Consider the following 19650-nt stretch of genomic DNA (forward strand, 5'->3'; position numbering starts at 1 on the left):
TTCAAACCACAACTAGCTTTTTGCTTCAATTGGGGTTTCACATGAAAACCGTAGGTGTGAATGTGAGTGTGAATGATTGTTTGTTTATATGTGCCCTGTGATTGGCTGGCGACCAGTTCAGGTTGTACCCCTCCTCTCGCCCAAAGTTCGCTGGGATAGGCTTCACAGCACGCCTGTGACCCTAGTGAGGATAAGCGGTATGGAAAATGGATGAAAACGATTGGTGACACATTATCTTCTTTCTATATCTTCCAATGACTCTTCCAACTACAATGTACTAAACAACACAGACATGCAATACAAAAAAAGATAAGATTTCCTGTCCAGATAAAAACAACTGGTATACAGTACAGTACATTTCAAGTTATCACTAAGCTGCAAAAATATAAAAATTTAGCAGCCAGTTGCATGATAAGGCAAGAATTCATGGAGCACAATCAATACATCAAAATAGCACTGAAAGCCAAATTCCATCAAGTCAACCATCCATCCACCAAAACTATTCTCTGTAACGCTTTTATGCATACTAGGCTCATGGGTGTGCGTGAGGCGTGACACACCCTGGACCAGTCGCCATCCAATCACAGGGCACGCATTTCCCTCTCTCTGTGTGTGTGTGTGTGTGTGTGTGTATGTGTGTCGGGTGGGACAACGCAGACCTTCTCTGTACTTTTCCATCAACATCCTCAAGGCAAACATGTTTTTCATGAATTATTATTATTATTATTTTTTTAAACAGATTTGCCGTTGTAAGATAGGAAGTGTTTCTTTTACCAGAAAAAAATTACAGCATACACTCAAAATCACACGATATGGCAAATAATGTGTGGTTCGAATAGGGGGGAAAAAATCCGCAATGCACTGACTCCACAATAGGTGAACCACCATATAGCGAGGCAACACTATACGGTGTACGGTGTATGGCTGTAATGTTTAATATTAGGAATGTACGATGACTTGTTGATAAACTGACAACATTTCTAGCAATCTTACTTCGAATGTGACAGGCCTTGATATTTTAGCCCTCAAATTGCAAACTGAATAAACTTCTTAATGCGATTATGATCTATATTTCTCTCTGGTGGGAAGTGACATACTTTGAAGGCATACAATTCTATTCTGTTTGGCCCTTCTTTACTCTAATCAATCACTCACTTTAAGCCAGTTTAAGTTCAGCTGCTTTGATGCTCTGACCCATTTAACAACACACGTGCCCCAGGAGAGAATGCACAGATTTAATTGTGGACTATGAGGAAAATCACCGGTGTCATGGCTTGCACGCTGGAGACTTGTAAAATATGAGAAAAAAAAGCGAAGAAAACGAGAGCTAAATATTTCTAAGTGTTATTTGGGAGTTTTATGCACTCCTCTAGCACTAAGACACACCCTGAAATACAGAACAGCCAGTCACAGCAGCACAGAACAGGCTTCGACATAGGTTTGACACTTTCCTGGTGACACTCTGTTTTAAAGATTTAAAGGCTAATTATGGTTAAACGATGTGTGTTTCCAAAACACAAAACACACCCAAATAAATGCAAACTCTGGATGAAGCTGTACAGTTAGCATTACAGTTTGAACCACAAGATACAGTATCAGCAACTCTTGCAAGACGTCATTTCAGTACATCCAAAGATGAGCAATTTTTGTGCCAACTATACTCTTTAAAATGGTGGTGCACGACATCATGCACAATGTTCGTGTGCCATATTATCAATCCATCCAATTTTCATCAGTCCATTTTCTATACTGCTTAGCCTACAGTGAGAGAATATGGCAAAAGAATAATATACACGCCGTACACACATACACAAGGGCACAAACACACAAGATGACACTTCAATGACCTGCAGCTGAGTAGTGATCATTTGCAGAGGAGAGCGAAAGAGTGGAACTGGATAGACAAAAACTCACCCTTAAATGACATGCAGTCTTTTCTCTCCAATCATCAAGGATTATTTTTCTAATTAAAATGGCCAAGCCCTCCTGGAAAGACACCACCTGGTACCGCCCCCTTTTGTCTCCCTTCTCCTTGCCGTGTAAAAAGTAATGTCTTTCTCTTTCTTTCCAACCTCATCTCAATTCTCTACACCTTTCCTACCTCCTTTCTTGGAGGAACTCTTTCACTTCTACCAGCCAATTGAGCAGCTGTGTATTCTTCCTTTACCCGTCCACAGTTTCCCCTTGTGTTGGTGATGGACTTAAACAGTAATTTCCTTGCAGAATCACTCTGCACGTCTCCACTGCAAATCTCCCAAACTCCACCTCATTATCTCCCCCAGCACCATCCTTTTCTCCTCTGTACCTTGAATCAATCTTTTCCTTCAGTTAAGCTGCTTCACCTTCAAACGATGAAACATTCTCAGAAGATGCACCCTGTGCAGCCTTCTTTATCCTCAAAAAACTGCAGACACCCTCTTTGTCTTCTCTCTCCTCCTAAATCAGCGGGCTTCACTCTATAACCCACCCTCCAACAAATATGACCTTGCTGCCTTCCAATACCAAACAGCAGGAATGGATCGAACATTTTGGAGATAGAGTGAGAGATTTGAGAGGTGGGCATAAAATAAAGAGGTGCTAGAGGGAGCTGGGAAAAGAAAGGACGGAGGGCAAGAGCAAGAGAAGTGAAAGAGGGCGTGTGGAAATGTGGCAAAAGACATACCCACATCAGCAGTCCTCAGGGTCTCCTTTCAATAGCAAAATCATTACAAAAATCAAATCAAACCAGAGGGAAGAAAATGCATCCCAGCTATCTTCGGGCGGGAGGCGGGGTACACCCTAACCTGGTCGCCAGCCAATCGCAGGGACCAACATCATATTAAACCATATTGATTTAGAATGGGATATCACTTAAAATCATGTGTGAGTCAAGGCAGGTGTCCGATTCCTTTTGGCAATAGAGTGTACTTCCATCTACTTCACGGGGAACTAACCAACTACCAACACTAGTCAAAACACGGTACTCTAATTACTATTGCGATCGTGGAATTAGAATTAAATGGAATAATAAATCAACGTACAAGGGTCACCATGTCCTCATCATCCACAGACCGGAAGCGATGTTGAAACTACTGTAGCGCTTGGCCTGCGGAATTTGAGGAAGCCTCGTTTGTTAAAAATGGATCGTTAGGAACTGCAACTGTGTCAGGCGGTCAGCTAAGTGTGTTGATGCATTTTCGCCTATTAAACTGCCTTTGAAAAGTAGTCCGCCAGTTGTCGTGAGCCATCAAAGCACTCGCTGCTAGCAGTTAGCCACTAGCCAGTAACACTAGGAACTGGCGCTTTAATCGGTGACAGCGTAATTAATTAACGACTGAACATGATTTCGGGACGTGGTGTGTTGACATTGGTAGCAAAAGAATATGTTGGCACGAATGTCATATAAAGTGGGACACCAACTTGAACAATGCGAGAACAGCCATGCGAGTCATCCGAGTAGCACATCCACCATTAGTTGGCTAGATAAGTGGATTAGTCCAATGTATACCTTGTAGTTGCTGAATATTTACCAACTCTGTCTGTCTTTGTTAGTAAATAAAGAGGGCAGGGAAGGCTGATACACGTCACATCCTCGCAAATTTGCACACTTACGAGTGAAAAAGACGAAAGTGATTCAATCAGCAGTGAAGCCACATTAATGTCGAGTGTCCACCGACAAGTGGTCACCATCCAAATCTATTAGCATATGATTGGAAGTAAAATTTAATGACTTGTCAACTACAATACGTGCACCCTGCAGGTCTATCTAATTAGTGAAGGAAGAGGACAAGAAGGGATTTTTCTGTCTCTTTTCCAATTGCACAGCTATATCAGTCAAGTAGTCTATCAATAGTTGGAGAGTACAGTGATGAATAACACAGAGACCCCCCTCTCAGACGTCCACAAACAACCAATATTATTGAGGGAACACAGGCCAGATACCCTGCCAGCTACCCAGCCAGCCATCTAGCCGTGACCCACAAATCTGAGCCCAATTAAACATGGAGGAAAATAGACAAAGGAGACTGATCAGGGTGCTCAGAACGAGGGAGCCGTTATGTCACTCGTTAAGCACTGAACACAAAAAAACAGTTTTTTATTTTTTTCATTTGCTGGCCCAATTTGTTTTTCACTCCGCTTGGCGATGGCATCAAATTGTACCTTTCCTTTTAAACACTGTGTTTTCAGAGTTCTATCAAAATGGAAGAACGGAGTGTCAACAAGAGATGTGTACAGTAGCTGACCCAAGACTTTCTTTTATAGACTTTGGATTTCTATTATCCTTGACTTCTGATTTCAAAACTAGGTATCCATCAATTTATTGAGTGTATGTTATAATATTATGAGGTGATTAAACATTTATATGGTTTCACAGTCAACGGCCCTCTAGGGGAAACGGTGACTACAGCGTGGCTCGTGACAAAAATGAGTTTGACACACCTGGTTTATACCATACACAGAACAAACATAGGCAGTTTAAGGATAGAAATCCAGCCCTCATGAATGAGAATAAAATGCATGTTAGTAGTACAGAAAGGTACAGAAAGTCCTCGAGTTATGAAGTACTCGACCTACGACGTTTCGACTTTACGACACCCATACCTCGTCCGCCATTTTGTCCCCAGCACCATAGTGTTTCTGTTTAGCTAGTGCATAGTGCTTGTCTGTATTTGTGTGCTGGGAGTATATTTGCCTTTTTCGCCCTCCTTTTTTCACACTCTCAGCAGTAATGGTAAGTACAGCATCTTATTTTTTTATTTTAATGTATTTTAGTTTATTTATACGAAGTGTTAACCTTTCCTGCTACGGTCACCTGACCGTGGTCGGGATACGCAGGGGAGACGCCTTCTACAGTGCCGAGGTTGTCCTCCTCGGGGTTAACTCCCTTCTCTCGTTGCACAGCTGAGCTGGGTGGCGGCAACAATGAAGGCACGAAGCACCGATTTGCTGCTTTAATGGCTTTATTAGCTCCTCTGCACAGTCACCGTCAACGGGTCCTCCGCTAATCGCTACTCTTCCCCGGTCACCGTCACTACACTTGCCACTGTACACACTTGCACCTGCGCACACACCTTCCTCCTTCACAGTCCCGTCTCACTCACACATCGACGCACACGCCCACACACACTGAGCTCGCTGTCACATTCACATGGAACAATACCCGTAACAGAAGTATTTCGACGTAAATTTCGACTTTAACGGTGAAATCCGACTTACGCGGAAATTCGGGTTACGTCGCCAGCGTAGGAACGGCACTCGTTCGGAAATCGAGGACTTCCTGTACTTCACTACTCGATGAAATATCTATAGGATAATCGATTCTAAAAAGATTCGATAGTGACAGCCCTAATCATGTCCTACCTTGTCAATCTCCTGCTGCAGGACTTGTTTGGCAACCTCCAGATCCTGGAGTTGGACTCTGAGTTCCTCATTCTCCTCCTCCAGACGGGCCCTCTTCTTCTCTCCACTGTCCAGCTGACTGTGGAGACGGATGGACACATCCTTCGCCACCTGTGAGGATGTACAGCAAGGGTTTAACGCGTTAATGTGATTTTTGGCTTGTTTGATGGGTAATTGTGTGCATGTATTCATTGTGACCACATTTTTACCAATCCATAAACCAGTTTAATAAAGACTAAGTATAAAGGAAGCAGAAATATCTATGGATTGAGTTACCTCCTGCAGATATTGGATGCTCTGAGTCGATTCAGAGTTCATTTAGTAGTGAATAGTTCATTTAGTAGTGAATATTGTCACCAATTTCCTTGGGGGTACAACTGTTTCTAGATTCAAATAGTCAAGCAAATACACTGTCAACTCACTGATGATGTCAGATAAGAAAAAAAGCACTACTGGACAGAAAAAAGTAGATATGCCCTGCTAAAAAAGCACAGGGGAAGTATCTCTAGTCAGTTACTTAAATTTAAAGACGGTTAAGCACATGACTTTATCAAATAGAATACTAAGCTATATACAGTGCCATGGAAAAGTATTTGCCCCCTTCTCAAATTCTTTTTTTTTATTTTATTTTTTTGCATAGTTTTGTCACCTTAATATTTATGATGATCAAATAAATGTACTGTAAATATCAGACAAAGATAACCGAAGTAAACATGAACTGCAGTTTTTAAATTTTATTTATTTAGGAAAAACTATTCAAAGCTCCCTGGCCCGGTGTGAAAAAGTAATTGCCCCTAAACCTAAATAACTGGTTGGGCCGCCCTCAGCAGCAACAACTGAAATCAAGCGTTTTCGATAACTAGCAATGAGACTTAGACTACTCTGTGGAGATATTTTGGCCCATTCTACCTTGCAGAATTGTTTTCATTCAGCAACAATGGAGTGTTTTGGAGCATGAATGGCCTTTGTAAGGTCATACCACAGCATTTCAATAGGTTTCAAGTCCGTACTTAGACTAGGCCACTCCAAAACCTTTTATTGTTTTTCTTTTCTTAAGCTATTAAGAAGTTGACTTGCTGGTATGTTTTGGATCGGTGTCCTTCTGCAGAACCCAAGTGCACTTCAACTTGAGGTCACAAACTGATGGCTGAACATTATCCTTCAGAATTTTCTGGTGAAGAGCAGAATTCATGGTTGCATCAATCACAGCCCAACTCCTGAAAGACCAATGCAGCCCCAGACCATCACACTACCACCATCATGTTTGACTGTTGGTATATATTCTTTTTCTGAAATGCAGAAGGTTTTGTGTGTCTGTGTAGAAAGAAAGAAAAACAAAAGTAAGATAAGGCTTCATGTTCTTTTTGGTCAGTAGTGGTTTTCACCTTGGAACTCTGCCATGGATGACATTTTTGCCTACTCTCCTTATTTTTGAGTCATCAACACTGACCTTAACTGAGGCAAGGAAGGCCTGCATTTCTTTAGATGTTTTTTTTTGTTCTTTTGTGACCTCCTGGATGAGTGGTCATCATGCTCTTGGGGTAATTTTTGGAGGCCGGCCACTCCAGGGAATGTTCACCACTATAAAAAAATTTCTCCATTTGTGTGTAATAACTCTCAACGTGGTTCACTGGAGTCCTAAAGCTTTAGAAATGGCTATGTAACCCTTTCCATACTGATATATTTACAATTACGTCTTATTTTTCTTATTCTTATTTCTTTCAATCGTTGCATTTTGTTGTAGCTTTTTGAGATATTTTACCCTACTTCATTTTCTCAGACAGGTTCTATTTACGTGATTGAACAGGTCTGAGGGTAGTCTTGGGTGTGGTCAATTAAAATAAACTCCGCTTTCCCCAAAAAAGTGATTAGCCACAGTTAATTCATGATTTAACAAGGGGGCGATGACTTTTTCATGCAGGGGAGGTAGAAGATGTTTTTTCTCCCTTAATGAATAAAATCATTTTTGCATTTTATGTTCATTTGGGTTATCTTTGTCTGATAGTTACATTTGTTTGATGATCTTAACATTTAAAGTGGGGAAACTAAAAAGAAAGAATTTGGGAAGAGGGGCAAATGCTTTTTCACGGCACTGTATACGCACACAAAGAGGAACCACTAGTAGTGTCATTTCATACAACTCTTTTTAGTATAGCCATTAAAAGCAAAACAAATCAGCACAATATTTTTTAAACAGCCCATAGTAAAGACTTAGTGTAAAAGTCAATAGGTCTATTTTTAATATGAGTATACTTACAGTGCTCAACATAAATACATCTCCAAACTTTAAAATCCATACTGAGTGAACTGTATCGCAATGTTTTTGTTTGTGCATGTGTGCCTATTTAATAGACACAATTATTTTGTGTATCGCTGCTCATGTACAACATCTTTCCATGCAAATACAATAAGTAATTGTGTTGATGTGCATGTGTATGTCACTGTATGAATGCTTCTAAACCAGTGCCAGTGTGCAGCTGAGTGCCACAATGCTCCAACTGAGCGCCCACACAAAACAATGGCACCCTGAACTCTTCCATGACACACAGCCCCGTTGTGTGTGCACACAGGCTTCTACATCATTCCTTGTGTATGCTTGTGAGTGCTGAGTGGGTTTTAAACGTGATGGTGAGCTTTTTTAGTTTTAAGGTGAAATAGGGGTCACTTGGGCCAGCCACACACTGAGCGACACGGCCGAACGCCAAAAAACCTTTGTAGAGTGTGCATGTTCTGCCACTAGTTTTCATGTGTGGTCGATAGCCGGCCACTTGTTTTGCTGCGATTCTAAATTTTAATTCCAGGTGAACAATTTTGCAGGTGTAACAGCACATCAAAAATGCCATGTCATATCGCATGCGTTTTCACAACAAAAACAAATGTTTCCGCATATTAAGTGAGATGCAGCCGGCACCGCCAGGGTGAACCAAAACAATATATACATTATATATAAATTGGGATTTACAATAATAATACTTTACCACTAATAATAATAACAACAACAACAACTTTGGGGCACCATGGTGGATGGCTTGTTAGCACATCTGCCTCACAGTTCTGAGGACCTGGGTTCAAATCCAGCCTCCCGTGTGTGGAGTTTGCCCCGTGCCTGCGTGGGCTTTCTCCAGGTGCTCCCGTTTCCTCCCACATTCCAAAAACATGATGTTAGGTCAATTGAAGACTCTAAATTGTCCATAGGTGTGAATGTAAGAGCGAATGATTGTTTGTCTACATGTGCCTTGCGATTGGCTGGCGACCAGTACCACGCCTCTCGCCCAGAGTTAGCTGAAATAGCTGCCAGTACACCCTAGTGAGGATAAGCGGCACAGAAAATGGATGGATGGATAATAACTTGGATTTATAGATAATAACTTGGATTTATAGAGCACCTTTCACGCAACCCAAGGGCGCTTCACACAAGGTGGACAAACAAAAACACAAAGGATACTAAACATCAAAAACTATTTGAAAACTAAATAATTTCATATGTACCTGTGGCTAAAAAGCCAGCATTCATCAAGCCGTACCAATCCAGTTGTTATATATGTTGTTTTATAATAACACACAACTATTTTTATAATCCAAATTTGGTTAATCCCATGTGGGTCTGTTCCATCCATCCATCCATCCATTTTCTGAGCCGGTTAACCTTACAATCGTCGCGGGAGTGCTGGAGCCCATCCCAGCTATCTTCGAGCGAGAGGCGGGGTGCACCCTGAACTGGTTGCCAGCCAATCACAGGGCACACATAAACAAACAACCATTCGCATTCACATTCACACCTAGGGGTAATTTAAAGACTTCAATTAACCTACCATGCATGTTTTGGGGATGTGGGAGGAAATCGGAGTGCCCGGAGAAAACCCACGCAGGCATGGGGAGAAGATGCAAACTCCACACAGGCGGGGGCGGGGATTGACCAACAGTCCTCAGAACTGTGAGGCAGATGTTATAACCAGTCGGCCACCATGCCGCCTGTGGGTCTGTTATTTTTAAAATTACTGAACATTCTAAAGTGTTGAAAATGGCTTGCTCTCTTTGACAATGCAATTTTAATGGCTCAACGCCCGTTTCTTGAAAAGTGGTGGTATTGGAAATGCGAGGATTCCGCTTAACGGCAGCAATATGTACTTGTGACTGAAAAAGAGAAGCACGGAGAGTCTCTGTCGCCAAAATGCAGGCCTGCAGTCAATGAATTGAGCAAAGACCCTCTCAAATATCCACTTTAATTCTAGGCGGTTTCCTTTCTTTGTATTATTATAACATAACTACTCGGCCAGCACAATCCATGTCTTCCTTGACAATTGCGCCATGTTGTTTGTGGTTCAATAAAAAAATACAAAATAAGAAAAATAGTAGTATACTGTATGTGGCACCTTTCCTGATAACGCTGATTTTCCAATGTAGCGAGTTGGTTTACATATGTGTGCGAGGGTGAATCGCCTGGCGGGAGAATGTGAGTTGTTGACTAATTTCTTTCACAATTGTCAAGTTCAGTCGCATTCAGTTGCATCACTCAGTGTGCGGTGGTGCTTAATTGGCAATTCACTAAGACCTGCTCCCCTGAGTTACTGCTGCTAAATCGCACTTTTGGATCCAACAACCAAACAAGATTTCACGGAAAAAAGAAAACGTCAGCATAAGTAGTAGAAAGTTGTGATGTCTTTGAACGATTCACCATGTCAAAGCACGGGAATAATGCAAAACAGATGCAAGCTACAGTAGCGCATACACATCATGGATAAAAAGTGAACCACCATATATATAAGCTAGCGATTGGAATAGAAGACAACGATATTCTGGTGCAACACTTTCTTGTAGAGCAGGCGAGCTCCCTATGTACTAGTTACAGTACATCATTAAAAAGACTCTTCAAGTGTTGCAACCAAAGCACAAACAGTCGCTAGCCTCATTAGCTCAGCTGGCTAAGATTCAAGCAATAACAGCTGTTTTGTGCTTAACAGTGACTGGCTAATCTACTCAAAGACAGTTTTATTCATCAGGCTGTCAGGAATCTGAACTCTCTGCTCCCTCTACCTCTTCTTTCCTCTGATGCCCCACAAACATGCACATGCACAGTCCACCCCTTCTGTCCTCCGCCCACCTGAACTCTGAACTCTGACAGCTCACAATCATGCACACACACACACACACACACACACGCACGCACGCACGCACGCACGCACGCACACACACACACACGCGCACACACACACACACACACCAGACTCAGGGTCGCACCAGCCACTTTAGCAGCATTGGGGTTTTGTCATCTAATTTATCTTATTTGCCTTGGTTCTCTGACCTTGACTATTTTGCACATGTATCCTGATCTTAGATATTTGCACATCAATTAGTAGTTATTATACTGTATATACCATAGTTTTATTTTAGCTTTTTATATTAATGTTATTATTTGTAGCACCGCGGGCCCTATGCAGCCCTATGGGGGGCACAAGTCAGTGCAAACTGTAGGCCGGTCCCAAGCCCGGATAAATGCAGAGGGTTGCGTCAGGAAGGGCATCCGGCTTAAAACCTTGCCAAACAAATATGAGCGTTCATCCAAAGAATTCCATACCGGATCGGTCGTGGCCCGGGTTAACAACGTCCGCCACCGGCGCCGTCAACCTGCAGGGCGCTGTTGGAAATTCAGCTACTGTGGGTCGAAGTCGAAGTCAAAGAAGAAGAAGAAGAAGAGGTGGAAAGCGGGTTCTTCGGCAGAAAGAGAAGAGGAAAACACAGAGCCTAGAACTGAATGTGGGGACTTTGAATGTTGGGACTATGACAGGAAAATCTCAGGAGTTGGTTGACATGATGATTAGGAGAAAGGTTGATATATTGTGTGTCCAGGAGACCAGGTGGAAAGGCAGTAAGGCTAGAAGTTTAGGGGGAGGGTTTAAATTATTTTACCATGGTGTAGATGGGAAGAGAAATGGAGTCGGGGTTATTTTAAAAGAAGAGTTGGCTAAGAATGTCTTGGAGGTGAAAAGAGTATCAGATCGAGTGATGAGGCTGAAATTTGAAATTGAGGGTGTTATGTGTAATGTGATTAGTGGCTATGCCCCACAGGTAGGATGTGACCTAGAGGTGAAAGAGAAATTCTGGAAGGAGCTAGATGATGTAGTTCTGAGCATCCCAGACAGAGAGAGAGTCGTAATTGGTGCAGATTGTAATGGACATGTTGGTGAAGGTAATAAGGGTGATGAAGAAGTGATTGGTAAGTACGGTATCCAGGAAAGGAACTTGGAGGGACAGATGGTGGTAGACTTTGCAACAAGGATGCAAATGGCTGTAGTGAACACTTTTTTCCAGAAGAGGCACGAACATAGGGTGACCTACAAGAGCGGAGGTAGAAGCACACAGGTGGATTACATCTTGTGCAGACGATGTAATCTGAAGGAGGTTACCAACTGTAAGGTAGTGGTAGGGGAGAGTGTGGCTAGACAGCATAGGATGGTGGTGTGTAAAATGACTCTGGTGGTGGGGAGGAAAATTAGGAAGACAAAGGCAGAGAAGAGAACCATGTGGTGGAAGCTGAGACAGGACGAGTGTTGTGCAGCTTTTCGAGAAGAGGTGATACAGGCTCTCGGTGGACGGGAAGAGCTTCCAGAAGACTGGACCACTGCTGCCAAGGTGATCAGAGAAGCAGGCAGGAGAGTACTTGGTGTATCTTCTGGCAGGAAAGGAGAGAAGGAGACTTGGTGGTGGAACCTCACAGTACAGGAAATCATACAAGGAAAACGGTTAGCTAAGAAGAAGTGGGACACTGAGAGGACCGAGGAGAGGCGAAAGGAATACATTGAGATGCGACACAGGGCAAAGGTAGAGGTGGCAAAGGCAAAACAAGAGGCATATGATGACATGTATGGCAGGTTGGACACCAAAGAAGGAGAAAAGGATCTATACAGGCTGGCTAGACAGAGGGATAGAGATGGGAAGGATGTGCACCAGGTTAGGGTGATTAAGGATAGAGATGGAAATATGTTGACTGGTGCCAGCAGTGTGCTAGGTAGATGGAAAGAATACTTCAAGGAGTTGATGAATGAGGAAAATGAGAGAGAAGGGAGAGTAGAAGAGGCAAGTGTGGTGGACCAGGAAGTGGCAATGATTAGTAAGGGGGAAGTTAGAAAGGCATTAAAGAGAATGAAAAATGGAAAGGCAGTTGGTCCTGATGACATTCCTGTGGAGGTATGGAAGCATCTAGGAGAGGTGGCTGTGGAGTTTTTGACCCGCTTGTTCAATAGAATTCTAGTGCGTGAGAAGATGCCTGAGGAATGGAGGAAAAGTGTACTGGTGCCCATTTTTAAGAACAAAGGTGATGTCCAGAGCTGTGGCAACTATAGAGGAATAAAGTTGATGAGCCACACAATGAAGTTATGGGAAAGAGTAGTGGAGGCTAGACTCAGGACAGAAGTGAGTATTTGCGAGCAACAGTATGGTTTCATGCCTAGAAAGAGTACCACAGATGCATTATTTGCCTTGAGGATGTTGATGGAAAAGTACAGAGAAGGTCAGAAGGAGCTACATTGTGTCTTTGTAGATCTAGAGAAAGCCTATGACAGAGTACCCAGAGAGGAACTGTGGTACTGCATGCGGAAATCTGGAGTGGCAGAGAAGAATAATACAGGACATGTACGAGGGCAGCAGAACAGCGGTGAGGTGTGCTGTCGGTGTGACAGAAGAATTTAAGGTGGACGTGGGACTGCATCAGGGATCAGCCCTGAGCCCCTTCCTTTTTGCAGTGGTGATGGATAGGCTGCGATGAGGTTAGACTGGAATCCCCGTGGACCATGATGTTTGCAGATGACATTGTGATCTGCAGTGAAAGCAGGGAGCAGCTGGAGGAACAGTTAGAAAGATGGAGGCATGCACTGGAAAGAAGAGGAATGAAGATTAGCCGAAGTAAAACAGAATATATGTGCATGAATGGGAGGGGTGGTGGGGGAAGAATGAGGCTACAGGGAGAAGAGATGGCAAGGGTAGAGGACTTTAAATACTTGGGGTCAACCGTCCAGAGCAATGGTGAGTGTGGTCAGGAAGTGAAGAAACGGGTCCAAGCAGGTTGGAACGGGTGGAGGAAGGTGTCAGGTGTGTTATGTGACAGAAGAGTCTCTGCTAGGATGAAGGGCAAAGTTTATAAAACAGTGGTGAGGCCAGCCATGATGTATGGATTAGAGACAGTGGCACTGAAGAGAAAACAGGAAGCAGAGCTGGAGGTGGCGGAAATGAAGATGTTGAGGTTCGCTCTCGGAGTGACCAGGTTGGATAAAATTAGAAATGAGCTCATCAGAGGGACAGCCAAGGTTCGATGTTTTGGAGACAAAGTTAGAGAGAGCAGACTTCAATGGTTTGGACACGTCCAGAGGAGAGAGAGTGAGTATATTGGTAGAAGGATGATGAGGATGGAGCTGCCAGGCAAGAGAGCTAGAGGAAGACCAAAGAGAAGGTTGATGGATGTCGTGAGGGAAGACATGATGGCAGTTGGTGTTCGAGAGGAGGATACAGGAGATAGGCTCTCATGGGAAAGGATGACGCGCTGTGGCGACCCCTAACGGGACAAGCCGAAAGGAAAAGAAGAAGATTTGTAGCACCGCGGGCCCTTGAGTACCGTAATTTCAATCCTTCATGTGTGTGTGCCAAGGACATACATCTGTAAGTGCAGTGCCACTGAGTGCAGACAAGTACCAATAAGCCAAGGTAGCACAAATCCTTAAGGTCCTTGGTGATGGAGGGGCCTTTTTCAAGTTTAATGTAAGGCCAGGCCAAGGTAAATGTATGTCTCCTATAATGGAACTATCACTGTGTGTGCGCGCGCATGTTTCTGTGTATAAAAACACTGAACTTTTTTTTCATATTCTCTCTGATTTGATTTCTTACGCTTTAATTGTTATTTATGTAGCAAAGAAGAATATGCACATATTAGTGGTCATACTATTACCTTAAAATAATAGCTTTTTTATTTCAGAAAAAATGTGGATAAGACACTGACTTGAATAAGAACAGTGTCTCTGTCATTTACATGGCAACCAATCATTATTCTTTTCCTCATAAATCATTGAAGAATACAATAATAAGTCCAACAAATGTGTTTTGGAATCATACAAGTTAACATGCATGTTAACTGACACCTTGTAGTAAACTACACTCTTCTGTGCCTTTCATTATTCTCATTATCCTTTTGAATTATATTATGTGGCAAGGTCAATTCCTTTGTTTTCTTTGTATACTGAAAACAATTGGGTTTTAGAAAAAAAAGATGAATATGAGACAAAAGTTCAGAATTCCAGCTTTTATTTCATGGTATTTACATCTAGATATGTTGCACGATGAACTGGTCACCAGCCAACCGCAGGGCACATTGAAACAAACAACCATTCACATGCACATCCACACCTACGGACAATTGAGAGTCCTCAATCAACCGACCATGCATGATTTTGGAATGTGGGAGGAAACCAGAGTACCCGGAGAAAACCAGCGCAGGCACGGGGAGAACATGCAAACTCCACATAGGTGGGACTGGCATTTGAACCCCGGTCCTCAGAACTGTGAGTCAGACATGCTAACCAGTCGTCCACTGTGCCGCCCGCAAAATGAATCGGAAGGCCAGATTGGATTTTGCAAAGAAGTACAGAGATGAGCCACAAAAATTTTCGAACAAAGTTTTCTGGACTGATGAGACCAAGATTAACCTCTACCAAAGTGATGGAAAGGCCAAAGTATGGAGCAACAAAGCATCTGCTTATGATCCAAAACACACAAGCTCATCTGTGAAGCATGGTGGAGGTAATGTCATGGCTTGGGCTTGCAAAGCTGCTTCTGGAACGGGCTCACTAGTCTTTACTGATGATGTAACTCATGATGGTAGCAATTAATTCTGAATCAGAATCAGAATCATCTTTATTTGCCGAGTATGTCCAAAAAACACACAAGGAATTTGTCTCCGGTAGTTGCTACAAAACCATCTTGTCTGGCAGTTTACAGAAAAATGCATCCAAACTAATCACGAGAAGTTTCATCATGCAACTAGACAATGAACCAAAACAGACTGCCAACACAACAAAGGACTTGATCAGGTCTTAGACTGGCCAAGTCAATCACTGGACCTTAACCAAATAGAGCATGCATTTTACCTCCTGAAGAGGAGACTGAAGGGAGAAACCCCCAGAAACAAACAGGAAGTGAAAGAGGGTGCAGTAAAGGCCTGGAAAAGCCCTTCAAATGAAGAATGCAACACTCTGGTGAAGTCAATGGGTTGCAAGCTTGATGCAGATTTTGCAAGTAAGGGTTATGCCATCAAATATTAAATGTTATTCACTTTAAGTTAATTTCATAATGTCTGTTCCAATACTTTTGCGCACTTGAAAAGTGGGTGGGTTCAAACAAAAGGTGCTCTGTCCTGAGTTGTTTAACACATCTAGATGTAAATACCATGATATGAATGCTTGAATTCTGAACTTTTGTTTCATATTTGTTTTTTGATCTGAAACCCAAATGTCTTCAGTATACAACAAAAACAAAGGAATTGACCTTGCCTTGTACCAATACTTTTGGAGGGGACTGTCCATCCATCCATTTTCTTTAGCACTTATCCTTATTAGGGTCGCAGGCTGCTGGAGCGGCAAGGTCAATTCCTTTGTTTTCGTTGTATACTGAAAACAATTGGGTTTTAGAAAAAAAAGATTAATATGAGACAAAAGTTCAGAATTCCAGCTTTTATTTCATGGTATTTACATCTAGATATGTTGCACGATGAACCGGTCGTCAGCCAATCACATGGCACATAGAAACAAACAACCATTCGCACTCACATTCACACCTACGGGCAATTCAGAGTCTTCAGTTAACCTACCATGTTTTTGGGATGTTGGAGGAAACCGTAGTGGGAGGAATGTGGGAGGAAACCGTAGTGCCCGGAGAAAACCCACGCAGGAACGAAGAAAACATGCAAACTCCACACAGGCGGGACCGGGATTTGAACCCCAGCCCCCAGAACTGTGAGGCAGATGTCCTAACCAGTTGTCAACCGTTCCGGCTGGAGGGGACTGTATTCCAATGAAGTTGAGATGTTGTCCATCCATCCATCCATTTTCTGAGCCGCTTCTCCTCACTAGGGTCGCAGGCGTGCTGGACCCTATCCCAGCTGTCATCGGGCAGGAGGCGGGGTACACCCTGAACTCGTTGCCAGCCAATCGCAGGGCACATAGAAACAAACAACCATTCGCACTCACAGTCATGCCTACGGGCAATTTAGAGTCTCCAATTAATGCATGTTTTTGGGATGTGGGAGGAAAACGGATTGCCCGGAGAAAACCCACGCAGGCACGGGGAGAACATGCAAACTCCACACAGGCGAGGCCGGGGATTGAACCCGGGTCCTCAGAACTGTGAGGCTGACGCTCTAACCAGTCGGGCACCGTGCCGCAAGTTGAGATGTTGTGTTAAACATAAATAAAATCAAAATACAATGATTTGCAAATCATGTTCAACATATATTTAATTGAATACACTACAAAGACAAGATATTTAATGTTCAAACTGATAAACTTAATTGTTTTTAGCAAATAGTCATTAACTTAGAATGTTTTGGCTGCAACACGTTCCAAAAAAGCTGGGACAGGTAGCAAAAAAGACTGAGAAAGTTGAGGAATGCTCATCAAACACCTGTTTGGAACATCGCACAGGCGAACAGGCTAATTGGGAACAGGTGGGTGCCATGATTGGGTATAAAAGGAGCTTCCCTGAATTGCTCAGTCATTCACAAGCAACGACGGGGCGAGGTTCACCTCTTTGTGAACAAGTGCGTGAGAAAATAGTCGAACAGTTTAAGGACAATGTTCCTCAACGTACAATTGCAAGGAATTTAGGGATTTGATCATCTATGGTCCATAATATCATCAAATGGTTCAGAGAATCTGGAGAAATCACTGCATGTAAGCGGCAAGGCCGAAAACCAACATTGAATACCCGTGACCTTCGATCCCTCAGGCGGCACTGCATCATAAACTGACATCAATGTGTAAAGGGTATCACCACATGGGCTCAGGAACACTTCAGAAAACCAATGTCAGTAAACACAGTTCGGCGCTACATCCATAAGTGCAACTTGAAACTATACTATGCAAAGCAAAAGCCTTTTATCAACAACACCCAGAAACGCTGCCGGCTTCTCTGGGCTAAGCTCATCTAAGATGGACTGATGAAAAGTGGACAAGTGTTCTGTGGTCTGACGAGTCCACATTTCAAATTGTTTTTGGAAATTGTGGACGTCGTGTCCTCCGGGAGGACAAAGAGGAAAAGAACCATGCGGACTGTTATGGACGTAAAGTTCAAAAGCCAGCATCTGTGATAGTATGGGGCTGTGTTAGTGCCAATGGCATGGGTAACTTACACATCTGTGAAGGCACCATTAATGCTGAAAGGTCCATACAGGTCTTGGAGAAACATATGCTGCCATCCAAGGAACGTCTTTTCATGGACGCCCCTGCTTATTTCAGCAAGACAAATCCAAACCACATTCTGCACGTGTTACAACAGCGTGGCTTCGTAGTAAAAGAGTCCGGGTACTAGACTGGCCTGCCTGCAGTCCAGACCTGTCTCCCATTGAAAATATGTGACGCATTATGAAGCAGAAAATACGACAACTGAGACCCCGGACTGTTGACCAGCTGAAGCTGTACATCAAGCAAGAATGGGAAAGAATTCCCTCTACAAAGCTTCAACAATTTGTGTCCTCAGTTCCTAAACGTTTATTGAATGTTGTTAAAAGAAAAGGTGATGTAACACAGTGGTAAACATGACCCTGTCCCAGCTTTTTTGGAACGTGTTGCAGCCATAAAATTTTAAGTTAATGATTATTTGCTAAGACCAATAAAGTTTATCAGTTTGAACATTACATATCTTTTATTTGTAGTGTATTCAATTAAATATAGGTCGAACATGATTTGCAAATCAATGTATTCTGTTTTTATTTATGTCTAACAAAATGTCCCAACTTCATTGGAATTGGGGTTGTATTATATTGCCCTGCGATTGGCTGGCGACCAGTTCAGGTTGTACCCCGCCTCTCGCCCGAAGATAGCTGGAATAGGCTCCAGCACGCCCACGACCCTAGTGAGGATAAGCGGCAAAGAAAATGCATGGATGGATGGATTATATTGTATTGCCCTGCGAACGGCTGGCAACCAGTTCAGGGTGTACCCCGCCCGAAGATAACCGGGATAGGCTCCAGCATACCCGTGACCCTAGTGAGGTTAAGCCAGGGGTGGGCAAACTATGGCCCGCAGGCCACATCTGGCCCGTTGATCATTTCAATCCGGCCCGCCAAAGATTGGTACAGAATCGCCCAAATCATATCAAAATGATGACTACATTTATTTGACCTTGTCCTGTAATGCCGAGTGGTTCCACCAGGTTGCGCTGTAATGCCCAGTGGTTCCACTCGGTTGTCCTGTAAAACCCAGTGATTCCACCAGGTAGCGCAGTAGGTACTGTGATACATTGACTTCACTTTGGCTGTTCTGTTTTTACTCTGCTACTGCTCTGAACCCTTCTTCAACCATGAGTGGACCAAAGAAAAGTCGACAGTGCGTGGTGAGCATTGATGCCGGTAATGCGTTACTCCCAAATTCCGCCATTTTGGGTAACGAGTAGTGATGTTACGAGATGTGCCGAGTCTTTGAGGCGTGCGTTCAGTGATGGAGGGGACGTTTCCGCAAAGCCCGTATCGAGGCTTGCTTCATTTAGGGGCGGACCCGGAAGTGATGACGCCCAAAGCCTCGCTGCCCGGCTGTACCATGTGACCGATTCAGAAAGCGCTTCAGGGTTTGCCGTGAGGTTTGACAGCAATAAACCCCTCATGCAGGCTCCATTCAAAATGTGTGTTTTTTTTTTTTTATATATAGAGTTGCGGTCAGCTCAGTTTGGATAAAGATTGTGTAGTTTGTAGAGGCTAATATCGTTTGGAGAGTGTTGACAGCAGTTTGTACATAGCTTGGACAGTAGATAGTGGTTCCGTCACTCCTCCGAAACCTTGGAAACAGGCAACTTTCAAAATCCTCTACCCTCTTCAGCCCATGCCATTTTCCCAAAATGACAGAAAAACATTATACAACCTGCCTAATAAATCGGTCATGGAGGTTAACGACTGCTTATCTTAAATAATATTTACAATGAAAAGTGAGAACTTTCAACTCCATTGTAGTCCGGACTGTAAGCTGGTTTGACGCGCTGCACAGCTGACGTCACGTAAGTAATTGCTTCTCCCCGTCGTCA

At 43.2% G+C, this 19650-nt stretch overlaps 1 protein-coding gene across 2 annotated transcripts in view; it reads right to left on the reverse strand.

Moving 5' to 3' along the window:
* Nucleotides 1-19650, reverse strand: part of mtcl2 (microtubule crosslinking factor 2) — a 101267-nt gene that overhangs the window by 56142 nt on the left and 25475 nt on the right. For both annotated transcript variants that reach the window (XM_061780050.1, XM_061780039.1), the window contains exon 4: nt 5341-5490. In XM_061780050.1, coding sequence (XP_061636034.1) covers nt 5341-5490 — 150 coding nt within the window. The remainder of the gene's footprint in view (nt 1-5340; nt 5491-19650) is intronic.

The sequence above is a fragment of the Phyllopteryx taeniolatus genome, chromosome 1 (genome assembly GCF_024500385.1).
Source record: "Phyllopteryx taeniolatus isolate TA_2022b chromosome 1, UOR_Ptae_1.2, whole genome shotgun sequence".
Classification (NCBI taxonomy): Eukaryota; Metazoa; Chordata; class Actinopteri; order Syngnathiformes; family Syngnathidae; genus Phyllopteryx; species Phyllopteryx taeniolatus.